The sequence below is a fragment of the Piliocolobus tephrosceles genome, chromosome 16 (assembly GCF_002776525.5).
Source record: "Piliocolobus tephrosceles isolate RC106 chromosome 16, ASM277652v3, whole genome shotgun sequence".
Taxonomy (NCBI): domain Eukaryota; kingdom Metazoa; phylum Chordata; class Mammalia; order Primates; family Cercopithecidae; genus Piliocolobus; species Piliocolobus tephrosceles.
This window is the reverse complement of record NC_045449.1, coordinates 76,025,927-76,043,825: the sequence shown is the minus strand read 5'-3', so window position 1 is coordinate 76,043,825 and position 17,899 is coordinate 76,025,927. Positions and strand designations below refer to the sequence as shown.

Here is a 17,899-nt window from a genome sequence, read left to right as displayed (position 1 = left end):
GAGAGAGAGTCTTGCTCTGTCGCCCAGACTGGAGTGCAAGCTCTGCCTCCTGGGTTCAAGCGATTCTCCTGCCTCAGCCTCCCGAGTAGCTGGGACTACAGGCATGTGCCACCAAACCAGGCTAATTTTTTATATTTTTAGTAGACACAGGGTTTCACCATGTTAGCTAGGCTGGTCTCGATCTCCTGACCTCAAGTGATCCACCCACCTTGACCTCCTAAAGTGCTGGGATTACAGGCATGAGCCTCCACGCTCAGCGTAATTTTTGTATTTTTAGTAGAGACAGGTTTTTGTCATGTTGGCTAGGCTGTTCTTGAACTCCTGACCTCAGGTGATCTGCCTGCCTCAGCCTCCCAAAGGGCTGGGATTACAGGTGTGAGCCGCTGCGCCCGGCCATGGTAACTGATAGGGAATGTGAGGTGGGTACTGTGGAAGGGAAATTAGGGCCCCTCATGGTGCACCCCGCACCTGCCTTCTCTTTACTGCAGCAGCCACCATGCTGCCACTGGACTCACAGCCGGCCCTGGATGAGCTGCTGCTTCGCAAGGAGGAGGAGTGGAGGGCGTTGCAGGCCCACCGCAGCCAGCTGCAGGAGGCGGCTCTGCAGGACACACGAAGCCAGCTGCAGGAGGCACAGGGGAAACTGCGGTGCCTGCAGGAGGACTTTGTCTACAACCTTCAGGTGCTGGAGGAGCGGGACCTCGAGCTGGAGCGCTATGACGCCGCCTTCGCCCAGGCCAGGGAGTGGGAGGAGGCCAGGCGGGCAGAGGTGAGCGAGCTCAAGATAGAGGCGGCTAAGCTGAGGCAGGCGCTAGCCAGAGAGGCCAGGAAGGTGGAGGAGCTGCAGCAGCAGCAGCAGCTGGTGTGGCAGGAGCATCGCCTGGAGCTGGAGCGCGTCCACAGGTGAGCCACCGACCGACGAGCCCTCCCCCGCAGCGCCTGGCGGAGGCCCCCACACGCCTCCTGCTCCGCTGTGCCGCCCAAGCACTGCCCACTCTCACTGCCCCTCCTCCCGCTGCTGAGTCCGGGCCACGGGGGCTGGCCTGTCTGAGTGGCCGAGTGCCTCGTGGCCTCTGAACGTGTTTGTTGAGTGAATGTGTGTGGATCCAGGAATGCCCTGTCTTTTTCTGGGCTCTGATATAACTCTGAAATTAATGGAGATTGGTTTAAGTATTTGGAATTTATTTCATTAATTACAAATCTATGAGGCCGGGCGCGGTGGCTCAAGCCTGTAATCCCAGCACTTTGGGAGGCCGAGACGGGCGGATCACGAGGTCAGGAGATCGAGACCATCCTGGCTAACACGGTGAAACCCCGTCTCTACTAAAAATACAAAAAAAACTAGCCGGGCGAAGTGGCGGGCGCCTGTAGTCCCAGCTACTCCAGAGGCTGAGGCAGGAGAATGGCGTAAACCCGGGAGGCGGAGCTTGCAGTGAGCTGAGATCCGGCCACTGCACTCCAGCCTGGGTGACAGAGCGAGACTCCGTCTCAAAAAAAAAAAAAAAACAAATCTATATTAACACATATTTGAATTTATAATGATTTTAATATGAAATCTCTAGTAATTTCAAAACCAAATGAGCTGACTTAAGGCAAAGTCGACATAAAAACCTACAGCCTTTGTCGTGGGGCCTGTGGTGGGGCCCCTGGAACTTACCCACATGCCTGGTATCCCCTCAGCTCCACTCACCCAGCCGTGCTGTGGAGAGTTTGGGGAGACAGGAGGGAAGGAAGGAGGACAGGCTTCTCTGACAAGATCTTCCATCCCCCACTTCAGAAGCACCGCAGGTTCTTCATAGCACATTAGCAGTTAGAGGCCCTTCCTGTGTAATGCGTATGTGCAGGTGTCAGGAGAGCCAGCTGCACTCTCTGTTTGTACTTAACAGGAGCCTGGATACTTTTTTTTTTTGAGACAGAGTTTCGCTGTGTTGCCCAAGCTGGAGTGCAGTGGCGGGATCTTGGCTTACTACAAGCTCCGTCTCCCGGGTTCAAGTGGTTCTCCCACCTCAGCCTCCCGAGTAGCTGGGACTATAGGTGCCCACCACCACGCCTGGCTATTTTTTTTTTTTTTCCTGTATTTTTAGTAGAGATGGGGTTTTGCCATGTTGCCCAGGCTGGTCTTGAACTCCTGACCTCAGGTGATCCACTGGCTTTAGCCTCCTAAAGTGCTGGGATTATAGACATGAGCCACCGCACCTAGCCATAAGCAGCTTTTTAAAGCACTTTTTAAAGCCACAGGAGTAAACTATTCTTATCATAGAAAGTCATTTCTCAGAGAAGATGCTGTGGTGGAATGGCAAAGTGAAAGCCGCCACGGGCCACCTGTTGTGTCATCTCCAGGCCCTAAAAAGAGCCGACTGCGCACACCGGTCCAAAATGTGCGTCCAGCACTTTCCTGATCGATTTGTGGTGTCTGTTCTTTGTATCAGTGTGCTGGGTTCTGCCGCACCCTTTTAACTGACCGGCTACCCTCTGTTGTGTATGCTGGGCCCATTTGCTCAGAAGGGTCTCAGATGGGTGTGAGCAGGCCAACAGGACCAAGCCAGGTGCTCCTGTGCAGCAGAGAGACCTTCTGCGGCAGGTCAGGTGCAAGGAGAGGAGACCCACGTTGGTAGGTGCGGTGCCACTCTGGCTCAGAAGCCCCAGCCAGTATTCCGCAGCTAGTATCTCCTTTAGCAGCCCACAGGGATCACGTCTGTGGTCCCTGCAACAGATGTACCCCAACGAGAGTCACTGTCTTCTACGAAGCCCACAGTATTTATGGTTCCTTTATTGCATCTCCCAGTGTGGTTAAACAGCATGGATAGAAAGTGCCAGTCAACAGTCATTTGACCCAAGCAGCGCTGCTTGGTAATGTGGCACACACCCATGTGCCACCTTCCCAGGGTCCAGGGAAAGAGCTAGAGAGTCGAGCTGGAGGTCACCTTTTCCCTGAGTGGAGGGAGAGTGTCTAGAAGCTCCCGTCCCCAGCATGGAGGCTGGCGCTCAGGCTGCACCTTGTCCAGACGCCGAGTCCATGCAGGTGCATGCAGTGCTTGGACAGCTGAGGCCCACTTGCCCTCCGTGTGCGTGCTGACTTTCTCATAGCTGTTTTCCAGAGTGTTTAGAGTATCCTTTTAAAAGTGGTTTACATTATGTTGTGAGGTGTCTCTTCAAGTCTTTTGCTCATTCTTCTCTCCAAGCGTGGGATGTTTTCAGCCATGTTCAGGTACTTTTTCAGTCTCACACTCTTTCTTTTTTTTTGAGAAAGAGTCTCACTGTGTCACCCAGGCTGGAGTGCAGTGGCGTGATCTTGGCTCACTGCAACCTCTGCCTCTGGGGTTCAAAGGATTCTCCTGCCTCAGCCTCCGGAGGAGCTGTGATTACAGGTGTGCGCCACCATGCCCGGCTAATTTTTGTATTTTTAGTAGAGACGGGGTTTCACCATGTTGGCCAGGCTAGTCTCGAACTCCTGACCTCAAGTGATCCGCCCACCTCGACCTCCCAAAGTGCTGGGATTATAGGCGTGACCCACCACACCCAGCCTGCTATAGCTTTTTCTTTGCTGAGATTTGTTTTTCCGTTTGCTTTATTCGATTACTTGAAGTGCTTTTATAACGACTGCTATAGCATCCTTGTTGAAGAATTCCAGCGTCTGTGTCATCTTTGTGTTGGCATCTACCTATTGTCTTTTGTCCTTCAAGCTCAGATCTTTCTTTTTTTTTCTTTTTTTTGACACGGAGTCTTGCTCTGTCGCCCAGGCTGGAGTGCAGTGGCGCAATCTTGGCTCACTGCAAGCTCCGCTCCCTGGGTTCATGCCATTCTCCTGCCTCAGCCTCCCTAGTAGCTGGGACTACAGGCGCCTGCCACCACACCCGGCTAATTTTTTTGTATTTTAGGTAGAGATGGGGTTTTACCTTGTTAGCCAGGATGGTCTCGATCTCCTGACCTTGTGATCTGCCCACCTCGGACTCCCAAAGTGCTGGGATTATAGGCATGAACCACCGCACCGGTCAGATCTTTCTGGTTTTTGGTTGTCAGGTTTTTTTTTTTATTGTATCCTGGACATTTTGGGTTTTATGTTGTGAGACTTTGGGCCCTATTTAATTTCCTCTTTTATAGATTGGTGTAGCATGCTGGTCCAGGTGGGGCTGGAAGTTCTGCTACCCTGTGGGTCCTACTGAAGCCACCCCTTCGTAAAAGCAAAGCACCAACTTTCATGTGTCAAGTACACCTTGAAAATGTATTACCTTTGCTGAATATTTGGTGTGGCTTTTCTTAATGCTGTTTTATTACCACAGTGACAAGAATGGTGAGATCGACCACCACCGGGAACAATATGAAAATCTAAAATGGAGGCTGGAGAGAAAACTTGAGGAGCTCGATGGTGAGCTTGCTCTGCAGAGACAGGTAGAGCCTCTGGGTCAGCCCCTTCCTGGGTGCTTTTCTCACCTGCCCACTGGGAAACTGAAATCATGTAGGGCTGAGGAAAAGACAACCATTTGGTTCATTGCCTGCATTCTCCTTGGGAGTACAATGGTGTCATCGGGGCAGATGCCACTCTGAGATGGTCTGCAGGAACACAGGATGGGATGTCTACATGCAGCCACCTCCACCGTGTTTCCTTGTTTCCTTTCCTCACAGATTAGTCAGGGTTCTCCAGGGAAACAGGCAATAGGAGATGTGTAGATATATAGGAGGTAAATTGTAGGAATTCATTCATGCAGTTATGGAGGCCATGAAGTCCCACAGTTTGCCATCTGCAAGCTGGAGAACCTGGGAAGCTGGTGGTGTAATTCAGCCCAGGTGCAAAGGCCTGAGCACCAGGGAGCCACTCATGTGAGTCCTGGTCCAGTTCTGAAGGCTCAAGATGCAGGAGCCCAGGGTCCAAGGCAGGAGAAGGTGAATGTCGCAGCGCAAGCAGAGAGAACGAGTTCACCCTTCATTGCATTTCGTTCTATTCAGGCCCTCAGTGGATTGGATGACACCCGTCCACACTAGGAGGGCAGATCGTCTTTACTTCGTCAGTGAATTACAATGCTAGTCTCTTCTGGAAACACCCTTGCAGACACTCCCAGAAATAATTTTTTACCAGCTATCTGGGCAGCCTGTAGCCTAGTCGTTTGACACATGGAATTAACCAGCACACCTCAGAAATGATGAAACTTTTAAATTTATTTTTAGAAAAGTATAATTTTAAAAACATGAATTTTTACTGTAGAAAAGAATTTGGAATTCAATTATGGTAAGTTTAAAAACAGATGCTTCAACTGACAAATGGCAGTCACCAAATTTCTCCTCGGGGTTCTTGAAACTCAGCCTACACCTCCAAGAGGCTCAGTTGTGCTGGGGTTTTGTTGAAAGACATCCTATAGATTTATATCCAGAGACCACAGTCAGAGATGCCGCTACTGTGTGCGTATGTGACAAGGGGCTGCGTCTCTGCAGGTATACATGTGATGAGGGACTGTGCCTGTGCAGGTGCAGGTATATGACATGGGGCTGTGTCTGTGCAGGTGCAGGTGTCAGGAGGGGCTGCAGCTCTGCAGGTGTCAGGAGGGGCTGCGTCTCTGCAGGAGTCACAAGGGTCTGTGTCTCTGCAGGTGCAGGAGTTACGAGGGGCTGCGTCCCTGCAGGTGTCATAGGGGCTTCTATGAAAGTGCAGGTGTGATGAGGGGCTGCATTTATGCAGGTGCAGGTGTAATAAGTGGCTGTGTCTATCCAGGTAGGTGCAAGTGTTACTAGAGGCTGTGTCTATGAGGGTGTCATGAGGGGCTGCGTCTGTGCAGGTGCAGCAGTGATGAAGGGCTTTGTGGAGGTGTGACAGCGTCCCCTCTCTGGTCCTGTCGGATGTTGGGAGCTTGGTCATAGTAGGATAGGCCAGTGTGTTGAGAATTTGCCACAGTCAGGTCAGCAGAGAAGGAGGCCATGCTCACGTCATGATGGGCCCTCGTGTGGACTGTCCGCTTGTCCCCGGAAGTGCTGAGCTCACTCCCCTTGTTCACAGGTCCCTGAGGCTGCTTCTGAAATGGCCTGCAGAGGACTTTCTCTTGGAATTCTCAGAGACCAAAGAGCTTTGTCGATTGTAGGTGAGTTTGAGAACACCCGGCGTTCATTAGGAATGAAGCCACAATCTAAAATCTGTGGTCAAGCAGAGACCAGTGGTGACTTTTCTAAGTAATGAGGCTTCCTCAAGTGGCTCCAAAGTCACTTCCAAAGAAGGAGTTTGAGGAGGATCCAGCTGTGGGTGGTCCTGCCCAGCAGGTGGGGGGCTCTCGGCAGCATTTGGGAACAGTGGCGATTTGAGGCTGGTTGTAGTTGGCGGGGCACGGCCATTCGTGTCAGGGTTTCTGGTTGGGCCGTGACTCTGACTGACTTCCCAGGCTGTCCACGCCAAATTTCTCAGACTCAGCAGGGCTCATTCAGGGAGAGCCATCTCAGATGTTGGGAACATGGATTTTTTATCACGTTCAGATAGTAGCCTTGTCTCTGGAAGGAAGGAAACGTGATGTTTTAACATAGCAGCTTTGGTTACTAGGGGAAATTTGGGCGGCACGCATCTAGTGTGGTTCTGGGCAGTCTGATCCTGTGTGAGCTCTGGGATGCTGGCACCGGCTGTTGGCTCTGTTCTGCTGCTGGCATCTCAGCCTTTTAGTTACTAAACTGGGGTCTTACATGCTTGTCAGTTTCATGGTTTCCCTTGTTCTGATTTCTTGTCTCTTGTTTTGGAAGATCTTGGTGTTTGTTATTGTCAGAGGTAGAATCGACTCAATGGAGATAAGGATTTTTCTTTTCTTTTTTTTTTTTCTCTGGCGACAGGGCCTCACTATGTTGCCCGGGCTCGTCTTGAATTCCTGGGCTCAAGCGATCCTCCCGCCTCGGCCTCCCAGAGTGCTGTTACCGGTGTCACTGACCCCAGCTTCTCTCCTCCACAGTGTGTGTGGTCCTTCTCTGTTGACCACCGTGTCCTGCTCACCTCTGGATCCCACCTCCCAGGACATGGGTGGGGGTCTTTGCTGGGTTCCCACTGTTCTTTCACCATGAAACCTATTCGTTCCAGGAACTGCTGCTGGAGTTTGAATTGAAAATGCAGAAGAGGGAGCACGAATTCCGTCTGCAGACTGACAACATGAGCAACACAGCCTTGTCCCAGGAGCTCAAGGTAACTGGGGACACCCTTGGGTCTTGAAGGTTTTTTGGTTTTTCCTTGGTCAGGTGTGGTAGCTCACACCTGTAATCCCAGCACTTTGGGAGGCCAAGGCAAGAGGATCCCTTGGGCCCAGGAGTTCCAGACTGGCAAGCAGGTGGGCCATGTGGATGCCCTGTGCCCCATGACAGGGTGGGCACTCCCATCAAAGGTGGGCACTGGGTGCCAGTTCACCTCTGCCCCCATCTGCTGTATGAGTTGATCACAGTCCTGGACAGCTGCCCGTGGTGGGCATCATAATACGCAGATCAGTAGGAAAAGCAAGAGCTGAGTCTCAATGCCTGCCAGGCCAGGTGCAGCTCAGGCCGGTGCAACTCAGGCCGGGCGCAGCCCGGTCCTCATGTCGGCTGACTTGGGTGGAGCAGCCGTCGTCACCACCCGTGGCTCACAGGCTGGGAAACAGGCCCGGGAAGGTACCGAAGAGCTCAGTGTGCAGCTCGAGTGGCTTGCTCAGCACCGAGCCCCTTCCTAGACCCCGGCTTTGTGTTTAATTTCCTTGTTTAAATAACATGCAAATTATGTGCTAAGAAATGAAGTGCAGTTAAATTGGTCTGTTGGGCTTGGACCAATTAGGGTATTAGGGCACCCCAATGGACTGATTTTGGTGGGGTACTGAGTGCTGTCAGGGGGGTCAGTGAAGGCCAGGCGTGGTGGCTCATACCTGTAATCCCAGCACATTGGGAGGCTGAGGCAGGTGGATCACCTGAGGTCAGGAGTTCGAGACCAGCCTGGCCAACATGGGGAAACCCTGTCTCTACTAAAAATACAAAAATCAGCTGGGTGTGATGGTGGGTGCCTGTAATCCTAGCTACTCATGAGGCTAAGGCAGGAGAATTGCTTGAACCCAGGAAGGGGAGGTTGTATCGCGCCATTGCACTCCAGCCTGGGCAACAGAGCAAGACTCTGTCTCAAAAAAAAAAAAAAAAAAAAGTCATTGAGTCTCATTTGAATTGTGTTAGGACATTCTCACTCTTTTACTGCTTCTTTGCTTCTTGAATTTTCATTTTTCTTCTCCCTCCCAATCCTGATAAAATGGCAATATGTACCCCTAATGCCTCAGTGTCTTCTAATTATCACCTCATTTTGAACTCTTTTTTATCATTCAAAGGTTAAACTACTGCACAAAGAGCTGGAGGCTCTGAAGGAAGCCGGGGCAAAGGCTGCAGAAAGTCTGCAGAGGGCAGAGGCCACCAACGCCGAGCTGGAGAGGAAGCTCCAGAGTCGAGCCGCGGAGCTTCGGGACCTGGAGGCCATGAACTGCGCCCGGTGCGTGAGTCCTTCATCTCCTGAGGCCTGCTCTGTGGCAGCCTTGCAGGCCAGGACCAGAGTCTGGGGGATTCTACCTTTTCTGCTCATTCCAGGCTGGCCTTTGCTTTCATCTCACTTGCTCCTTCCACAAATATTTGTTTTTTTTCAGGGTAAAGGACTTAGAGGATAAACTTCATGCTGTGCAGCTAACCAGGAAGAAGGAAGAGGAAACATTTAAGAGGAAGTGAGTGTTTCGCCTCCCAACATCGTGCTGCATGTCAGTGCTCCCAGGAGAGGAGGGAAGTGGAACCATTGTGCTGATGCCCCAGGGAGCAGAGGGTCCCACTCCAGGGGTTGGGGCCTGGGAGCCCGCTGCTTTGCATTTCTTTGTTTCTCTTTTCTTTTCTTTTCTTCTTTTCTCCTGTCTCTCTCTCCTTCTTCTGTCTTTCTTTTTTTTTTTTTTTTTTTTTGAGGACGGGGTCTTCTTCTTTGTCCTGGGTGGAGTGTATTGGCGCGGGTTTCGGGTGCTTGCGAGGTCCCGGCCTCCCGGGTTTACGCCATTCTCCTGCCTCAGCCTCCCGAGTAGCTGGGACTACAGGCGCCCGCCACCTCGCCTGGCTAGTTTTTTGTATTTTTAGTAGAGACGGGGTTTCACCGGGTTAGCCAGGATGGTCTCGATCTCCTGACCTCGTGATCCGCCCGTCTCGGCCTCCCAAAGTGCTGGGATTACAGGCTTGAGCCACCGCGCCCGGCCTTCTGTCTTTCTTTCTTTCTTTTCTTTTCTTTTTTTTTTTTTTTGAGGCGGAGTCTCACTCTGTCTCCCAGGCTGGAGTGCAGTGGCGCGATCTCGGCTCACTGCAAGCTCCACCTCCCGGGTTCGCGCCATTCTCCTGCCTCAGCCTCCTGAGTAGCTGGGACTACAGGCGCCTGCCACTTCGCCCGGCTAATTTTTTGTATTTTTAGTAGAGACGGGGTTTCACCGTGTTAGCCAGGATGGTCTCGATCTCCTGACCTCGTGATCTGCCACCCTCGGCCTCCCAAAGTGCTGGGATTATAGGCGTGAGCCACCGCGCCCGGCCCTCTTTCTTTCTTTTCCTTTCTTCCTTCCTTCTTTTCTTTTCTTTTCTTTCTTTTTCTTTCTTTCTTTTTTTTTTTGAGAAGGGTCTTGCTCTGTGCCCAGGCTGGATTGCTGTGGTACAATCTTGGCTCACTGTAGCCTCCCCACCAAACCCCGGGTTCAAACAATTCTCGTGTCTGAGCCTCCCAGGTAACTGGTACTATAGGCGTGCACCACCATGCCTGGCTAACTTTTGCATTTTGAGTAGAGACAGGATCTCACCATATTGGCCAGGCTAGGCTTGAACTCTTAGCCTCAAATGACCCACCCACCTCCTTGGCCTCCCAAAATGCTGCGATTATAGGCATGAGCCACCACACTCAGCCTTGCTTTGGATTTCTGTTTATGCCCTGCTTTGGACTTTTTCAGTGGTGTTTAGACTTCTTAGTGCTGTAAAACATAAAACTTAGACTAGGTGCAGTGGGAAGCTCATCTGAGCCCGGGAGATTGAGGCTGCAGTGAGCCATGATTGTGCCACTGTACTCCAGCCTGGGCCACAGAATGAGACCCTGTCTCAAAAGCAAAACAAAACAAAACAAAACACATAATTTTTAACACCTGGCCAGGCGTGGTGGCTCAGGCCTGTAATCCCAGCATGTTGGGAGGCCAAGGCGGGTGAATCACTTGAGGTCAGGAATTCGAGACCAGCCTGACCAACATACATGGTGAAACCCCTCCTCTACTAAAAATACAAAAATTAGCTGGGCATGGTGGTGCGTGCCTGTAATCCCAGCTACTCAGGAGGCTGAGGCAGAGAATCTCTTGAACCCGGGAGGTGGAGGTTGCAGTGAGCCAAGACCATGCTGCTGCACTCCAGCCTGATGACAGAGCAAGACTCCCTATCAAAAAATCAAAAAATTAAAAATTAATTAATTAACACCTAAGTTAGACGTTAACTTTTAAAACTTCAAGGCTTTACTTACTAACGAGTTAATCAGTTTTAGATTGTAGCCATTCTACTTTGGTGATACAGTAACCTTTATTTTTTAAACTATTGTGGGAAAAGAATTTTCTTCCCTTGGATCTATAACTATCAAGTTCTAAAGAGCCCTTTTCCTGTTGAAATGGTTTTTATTGGGCCAGGAGCGGTGACTCACGCCTGTAATCCCAGCACTTTGAGAGGCCGAGGCAGGTGGATCACGAGGATGGGAGATCGAGACCATCCTGGCTAACACGGTGAAACCCCATCTCTACTAAAAATACAAAAAAAAAAATTAGCCGGGCGAGGTGGTGGACGCCTGTAGTCCCAGCTTCTCGGGAGGCTGAGGCAGGAGAATGGTGTGAGCCCAGGAGGTGGAGCTTGCAGTGAGCCAAGATCGCGCCACTGCACTCCAGCCTGGGCGACAGAGCGAGACTCCGTCTCAAAAAAAAAAAAAAGAAATGGTTTTTGTTACTCAGTGTGGGTCATGTGACCCCAGGCAGAGCAGCAGCAGGTTCTCCGTGTGCCTGGCATTGCCGGGTATCATGGGATACCCAGAAAGTAGCCATCATGGTGGTCCCGGGGCAGTGGCCCTGGCAAAGCAATTGGAGAATCCACCTTACAAGCTGAAAGGCAGTGAGGTCACGATGGGATGGAGCCAGGCAGGCTCTGAGAGGACAGGGCTAGGTGGGGCAGCTTTGCTCAGGAGGGGAGCTTAGGCCATGGGGTCTGGTAGGGGAGGTCAGTGAGTTCAGCTGGGAGGATCCTGGGCCTGGGTGCCTTCAGTGGGACCCCATGAACCTGCACAGGGGCAGCCTCTGTGTCAGCTCCCGCAGGTCATTTCCTTTTTCTTTTCTGAAGAAACGTTGTGACTATAAATAAAAAACATACAGGCTGCTTAGGAAAATACTGTGTAATCACAACGGGTGATGGACAGTGACTCAGGTGCATTTTCTTGCATCTTTTATTGACATGATATTTGTGCAGTTTGTATAAATCGAGAAGAACTTCAAGGACACTGTCTTTGCTATTTCTAATCAGATCTGCAATGGGAAGCTGCTTTCCAGCCTGCTGTGCAGACCCTACTGGTGGTGGTGAGAGAGGGTTGTGCCCTCAGCTGGCTCGCGTTGTGAGGGCACCCATCAGGGTTCTCATACCTAGATGAGGAAACCAAGGCAGAGTCGAGCCCAAACAGACACAGAGCAGATGGCAGTGGTGCAGGACTGCTTGCTTAGCTGCACCGTGCGGCCATGACGAAGCTGGACACTGTTTCTCTTCGTGTGTTTTTAAGTCTACACCTAGCATATTTCAAAATCATAAATTGAAATACAGTTGTTGCTTAAACAATGAGGGGGTTAGGGGCATCTAGCCCCATGCAGTCAAAAATTCACATATAACTTTTCACTCCCCAAAAACTTAACTACTAAGAACCTACTGTTGACCGGAAGCCTTACTGATAATACAGTTGATTAACACACATTGGGCATGTTATGTGTATTCTATGCTGATTCTTAATGTTAGCTAGAGGAAAGAAAATGTCATTAAGAAAATCACACAGCACTTTGGGAGGCCGAGTCAGGGGGATCACTTGAAGTCAGGAGTTCGAGACCAGCCTGACCAACATGGTGAAACCCCATCTCTACGAAAAATACAAAATTGGCCGGGCATAATGGTGCACACCTGTAATCCCAGCTATTTGGGAGACCGAGGCAGGAGAATCGCTTGAACCCAGGAGGTGGAGATTGCAGTGACCCAAAATGGCGCGCCACTGCACTGCAGCCTGGGTGACAGAGTGAGACTCCATCTCAAAAAAAAAAAAAAGAAAGAAAGAAAAGAAAAAAAAACAGAAAATCATAAGAGGCCAGGCACAGTGGCTCATGCCTCTAATCCCAACACTTTGGAGGCCGAGGCAGGTGGATCGCTTTATGTCGGAAGTTCGAGACCAGCCTGGTCAACATGGTGAAACCCGTCTCCACTAAAAATATAAAATTAGCCGGGCGTGGTGCACACACCTGTAGTCCCAGCTACTTGGCAGGCTGAGGCAGGAGAATCGCTTGAACTCGGGAGATGGAGGTTTCACTGAGCCGAGATCGCACCACTGCACTCCAGCCTGGGCGACAGAGTGAGACTCTGTCTCAAAAAAAAAAAAAAAGAAGAAAAAAGAAAGTAATAAAAACGTAGAAGTAGGTTGGGCACTGTGGCTCACACCTTTAATCCTAGTACTTTGAGAGGCCAAGGCAGGTGGATTGCTTCAACTTGGGAGTTCAAGACCAGCCTAAGCAACATGGCAAAACCCCTTCTCTACAAAAAATATAAAAAATTAGCCAGGTGTGATGGCTTACACCTGTAGTCCCAGCTACTAGGGGGGTTGAGGCAGGAGGATCACTTGAATCTGGGAGGTTGAGCCTGCAGTGAGCCGAGATGGTGCCACAGCACTCTAGCCTGGGTGACAAAGTGAGACCCTGTCTAAAAAGAAATCTTAGAAAATATGTTTACTGTTTGTTAAGTGGAAGTGGATCATCTTTTTTTTTTTTTTTCCTGAGATGGAGTCTCACTCTGTCACCCAGGCTGGAGTGCCGTGGCCGGGTCTCAGCTCACTGCAAGCTCCGCCTCCCAGGTTTACACCATTTTCCTGCCTCAGCCTCCCGAGTAGCTGGGACTACAGGCACCCACCACCTCGCCCAGCTAGTTTTTTGTATTTTTTAGTAGAGATGGGGTTTCACTGTTTTAGCCAGGATATCTCAATCTCCTGACCTCGTGATCCACCCGTCTTGGCCTCCCAAAGTGCTGAGATTGCAGGCTTGAGCCCCTGTGCCTGGCCAAAGTGGATCATCTTATAGCTCTTCATCCTCATCATCTTCACATTGAGGAGGTTGAGGAGGAGGAGACAGAGGTGGAGGAGGTGGAAGGGAGCGCAGCAGAGGCAGGCACCCTTGGTGGAACTTGACAGAAATACATTGTAATTCCGTCTGACTTTTTTACTTTTTCCTTTCTCTAAAAAGGTTTCTATACAGTGCCAATCCCACTTTCACACTTGAGTCTCAGTGCCCATGTCATAGACAGTTCCACGTGGTAAAAAATCAAGGCAGGCGTGAGTGGTGGGAGCCCTTCTGCAGGAGTGTCTGTCTGATGTCGGTTTCTTTTCTGGCACTGCTTCTACATCTGTTTCCTCATCGTCTGGCACCAGTTCGGAAGCACTCGTCCCCACTGAGTTGTCTCCCGTTCATTCCTCTGCTGTGGGGTCAGCTCTGGGGTTTCTCCAAGATCCGTGCTGTGAAATCCTTCACCCCGCACCCTGACTTTTGTGTGTGTGTGTGTGTGTGCCATATTGCAATTGATCCCATGATTTACTTGATTGGCACCATTGGACATCCTGTGAAGTCAGGCACGACATCTAGACACGGCTTTCTTCATCAGGAATTTATTATTTGGGGCTTGATGGCTTCCGTGGCTTTTTCTATAGCAACGATGGCTTCAGTGGTGGAAACCTGCCAGGCTTTCAGGGTGTTCTTCTCTCTGTGGGGTTTTCGGCCACAGCATTGACATCCTCTCCAAAGAGCACCATGTGTAGTGAGCCTTAAGTTCCGTATGGCCTCTGATACGGGCTAAATTAGAGGCATTGTGTCTGGGGGCAAGCAGACCATGTCGACGCCTTGCTGTTGAACTCATGGGTTCTGGGTGGCAAGAGGCATTGTCCGTTATCAAAATAACTTTTTTTGGAGACAGCCTCTCTGCTGCCCAGGCAGATGGTGCAGTGATGCAGTCTCAGCTCACTGCAGCCTCCGCCTCTGGAGTTCAAGTGATCCTCGTGCCTCAGCCTCCCAAGTAGCTGGGAGTACAGATGTGCACCACTACACCTGGCTAATTTTTGTATTTTTAGCAGAGATGGAGTTCGCCATGCTGGCTAGGCTGGTCTCAAACTCTTGTCCTCAAGTGGTCCAGGCACCTCGGCCTCCCAAAGTGCTGCGATTACAGGGGTGAGCCACCACACGCAGACTGGATTAATGTGTTTTAGAACGTCCAGCAGCTGCAGACCTGTCTTGTAAATGCATGACTTTCCTCTGCTCACTTCCAGCATCACGGGTGGCCCTTTGCATAGATCCCATGGTGTTATTGAAGGTTTACGGTATTACTAAACACAATGAGAAATAGGTAAGAACCTTGAGATGTCACTCTATACTGGGATATGAAGAACCTTGAGATGTCACTCTATACTGGGATATGCAATTTACTGGAGAGACAGACTGCTCACACGGAGATGATTAGTGTCTCATGATTTTTTTTTTTTTTTGAGATGGAATTTTGCTCTTATCACCCAGGCTGGAAGCTCACTACAACCTTCGCCTCCCGAGTTCTAGTGATTATCCTGCCTCAGCCTCCCCATAGCTGGGATTACAGGTGCGTGCCACCATGCCTGGCTAATTTTTGTATTTTTAGTAGAGACGGGGTTTCTCCATATTCATCAGGCTGGTCTCGAACGCGCGACCTCAGGTGATCTGCCTGCCTTGGCCTCCCAAAGTGCCACCATGCCCGGCCGTGTCACATGGTGTTTTAAGCAGTTACTGGAAACACTTGAGCTCACCATAATAGCAGGAAATGCAGTGGCTACGAAATGACCACGGTGGTGTGGTTCAGACTGAGTTAACTGTGTGCAGTTGTTTAATAGTGCATCTTCTGTTTGTTTACATTTCCCTAGACTGCAAATAGCCCAGTGTAAGGTCTGTAAGTGTTTGTGTGCATACATTTTGATATATTTTAACTTTTAAAAATAGATGTGTGTATATTTTATGGTAGTAAATGATAAAATTAGTATATATATTTTATGGTTTCATGACAATTTAACTTTTTCAATATTTTAGGGTACATAGTCTAAGAACTTTTTCAAATTGTCACAAAACTCCAAAAACATTTTTCCAATATATGTATTGAAAATAATTCTTGTATAAATGGATCCCTGCAGTTCAAACTCCTGTTGTTCAAGGGTTAACTATTGTTGAAAATGAGTGTAATTTCTAGCATTAATAAATAAAACTGTTCAGTCACGCTTTAAAATATTTATTTTTAGGCTGGGCACAGTGGCTTATGCCTGTAATCCCAGCTCTTTGGGAGGCCGAGGCGGGCGTATCATGAGGTCAGGAGATGGAGACCATTCTGGTTAACATGGTGAAACCCCGTCTCTACTAAAAATACAAAAATTAGCCTGGCGTAGTGGTGTGTGCCTGTAATCCCAGCTACTCGGGAGGATGAGGCGTGAGAACTGCTTGAACCCGGGAGGCAGAGGTTGCAGTGAGCTGAAATCATGCCACTGCACTCCAGCCTAGGTGACAGAGCAAGATTCTGTCTCAAAAAATAAATAAAATATTTATTTTTAAAAATTAAAATAATTTTTCTTTTCTTATTTCTCGGCTCCAACTACTCCTACTTTAGAATGTTTCTAATGTAGGTGGGACACAGTGGCTTACACTTGTAATCACAGCACTTTCGGAGGCCGAGGCAGGAGAATCCCTTGAGCTCGGGAGTTTGAGACCAGCCTGGGCAACATGGGGAGATCCCGTCTCTACAAATAATTTTTTAAAAAATTGGCCGGGTGTGGTGGTACACTTATGTGGTCCCAGCTACTTGGGAGGCTGAGGCAGGAGGATCCCCTGAACATGGGAGGTCAAGGTTGCAGTGAGCCAAGCTCACGCCAGTGCATTTCAGCTTAGGTAACAGTGAGACTCAAAAAAAAAAAAAAAAGAAAGAAAATAAATTCTAATCTAAATACCATAGTGATTTAATACCCACTAACAAGGCCGGTGGCTCACTCCTGTCATCCCAGCACTTTGGGAGGCCAAGGCGAGTGGATCACTTGAGGTCAGGAGTTCGAGACCAGCCTGGCCAACATGGTGACGTCTACTAAAGAGACAGACTGCATCTCAAAAACAAAAACAAAAACAAAACACCACTGTCATCGATTTCAGAAGACTACCTGAACCAGCTTTGCTGTAGCCGTCAGAAAATGTACATCATTCCTTTTTCCCCTTGAACTATTTCCATCCCTCTTCCCCACAGAATCTTATACGAATATATTTTTTGTGTTTGAATCCATTTGAAGTCAATCATCTGTAACAACAAAATATATAGTATATACTAGATATGGTCATATAAACTAAAAATAAAATTTGCTGGGGTCACAAGGCTGCAGGTGTTCAGAAAGGCTTTTAATTAAGATACTCTTGTAATTATTGGTATACATGTGCTAAAACAATACAAGATGCCATAAAACTCAGTAATCATTAAGTAAAATGTAAAATGTTCCTGGGAAGGCTCTTTCTACCGAGACCTGTGGGGCTTCCCCCAAGTCACTTCGCGAGAGCCTGACCCTCACATTCATGATCAGACAGGAGTGGAGCCCCTTCTTATGGCAACATCACACGTGCTCTGAACTACTTCCAAGTTATATGCCAACGACCACCTGGTGACTTCCCCTCAAGAACTATTTTATTTTATTTGTATGTTTGTATGTATGTATGTATTTACTTTGAGACGGAGTCTCCTCTGTCACCCAGGCTGGAGTGCAGTGGCATGATCTCAGCTCACTGCAACCTCCGCCTCCTGGATTCAAGCAATTCTCCTGCCTCAGCCTCCCAAGTAGCTGGGGTTACAGGCATGTGCCACCACACCCAGCTAATTTCTTTGTATTTTTAGTAGGACGGGGTTTCACCATATTTGCCAGGCTGGTCTTGAACTCCTGATCTCATGATCCACCTGCTTCAGCCTCCCAAAGTGCTGGGATTATAGGCATGAGCTGCTGTGCCCAGCCTACTTATTTATTTTGAAACGGAGTCTCTTTTGCCCAGGCTGGAGTGCAGTGGTGCGATCTCGGGTCACTGCAACCCCTGCCTCCTGGGTTTAAGCAGTTTTCCTGCCTCAGCCTCCCGAGTAGCTGGGATTACAGGGATGCACTACCATGCCTGGCTAATTTTTGAATTTTTTTTTTAGTGGAGACTGGGTTTCACCATGTTGGCCAGGCTGGTCTCAAACTGCTGACCTAAAGCGATCTGCCGTCCTTGGCCCCCTAAAGTGCTGGGATTACAGGCGTGAGCCACTGTGCCTAGCCAAGAATGATTTTAAATCATCCATCAGCTGATAGTTGAATGAGCTTCTCCAACTTGGTGGAAGCAGAGAGCTGGGGTTGGCCTTGCCAAGGGGCCTGAAACCAGTCAGCAGAGCTGTTCACTTTCTCAGTCCCGGTAGGGTTAGATCAAAGACTTCACTTCACTGAGGTGGCTTCCATAACATTAACATATACCTGATAGCACTCTACTTAGTAGAGCCTAATATGCTCAGAGGGTAGGAAACCAACACGTAAATCTTCTTTTTAAAATTTTTATTTATTTAGTCCTTTTGCTAATGTGGTTTGTTTTGAGACAGGGTCTCACTGTGTCAC

The 17,899-nt window shown here is 49.4% G+C and overlaps 1 protein-coding gene across 14 annotated transcripts in view; it reads left to right on the top strand.

Moving 5' to 3' along the window:
* Nucleotides 1-17,899, top strand: part of CCDC57 (coiled-coil domain containing 57) — a 127,662-nt gene that overhangs the window by 24,101 nt on the left and 85,662 nt on the right. For 11 of the 14 annotated variants that reach the window (XR_003309722.2, XM_026455833.2, XM_026455834.2 and 8 more), the window contains 5 exons: nucleotides 489-903; nucleotides 4,281-4,389; nucleotides 7,040-7,141; nucleotides 8,295-8,452; nucleotides 8,604-8,678. Coding sequence is in view for 12 of the 14 variants with exons in the window: in XM_026455833.2 (XP_026311618.1) it covers nucleotides 489-903; nucleotides 4,281-4,389; nucleotides 7,040-7,141; nucleotides 8,295-8,452; nucleotides 8,604-8,678 (859 nt within the window). In the remaining 2 variants the exon portion in view is untranslated. Of the gene's footprint in view, nucleotides 1-488; nucleotides 904-4,274; nucleotides 4,390-5,986; nucleotides 6,069-7,039; nucleotides 7,142-8,294; nucleotides 8,679-17,899 lie in introns of those variants that run through there. The other 3 variants (XM_026455839.2, XM_026455838.2, XM_031934309.1) reach the window with 3 other exon arrangements.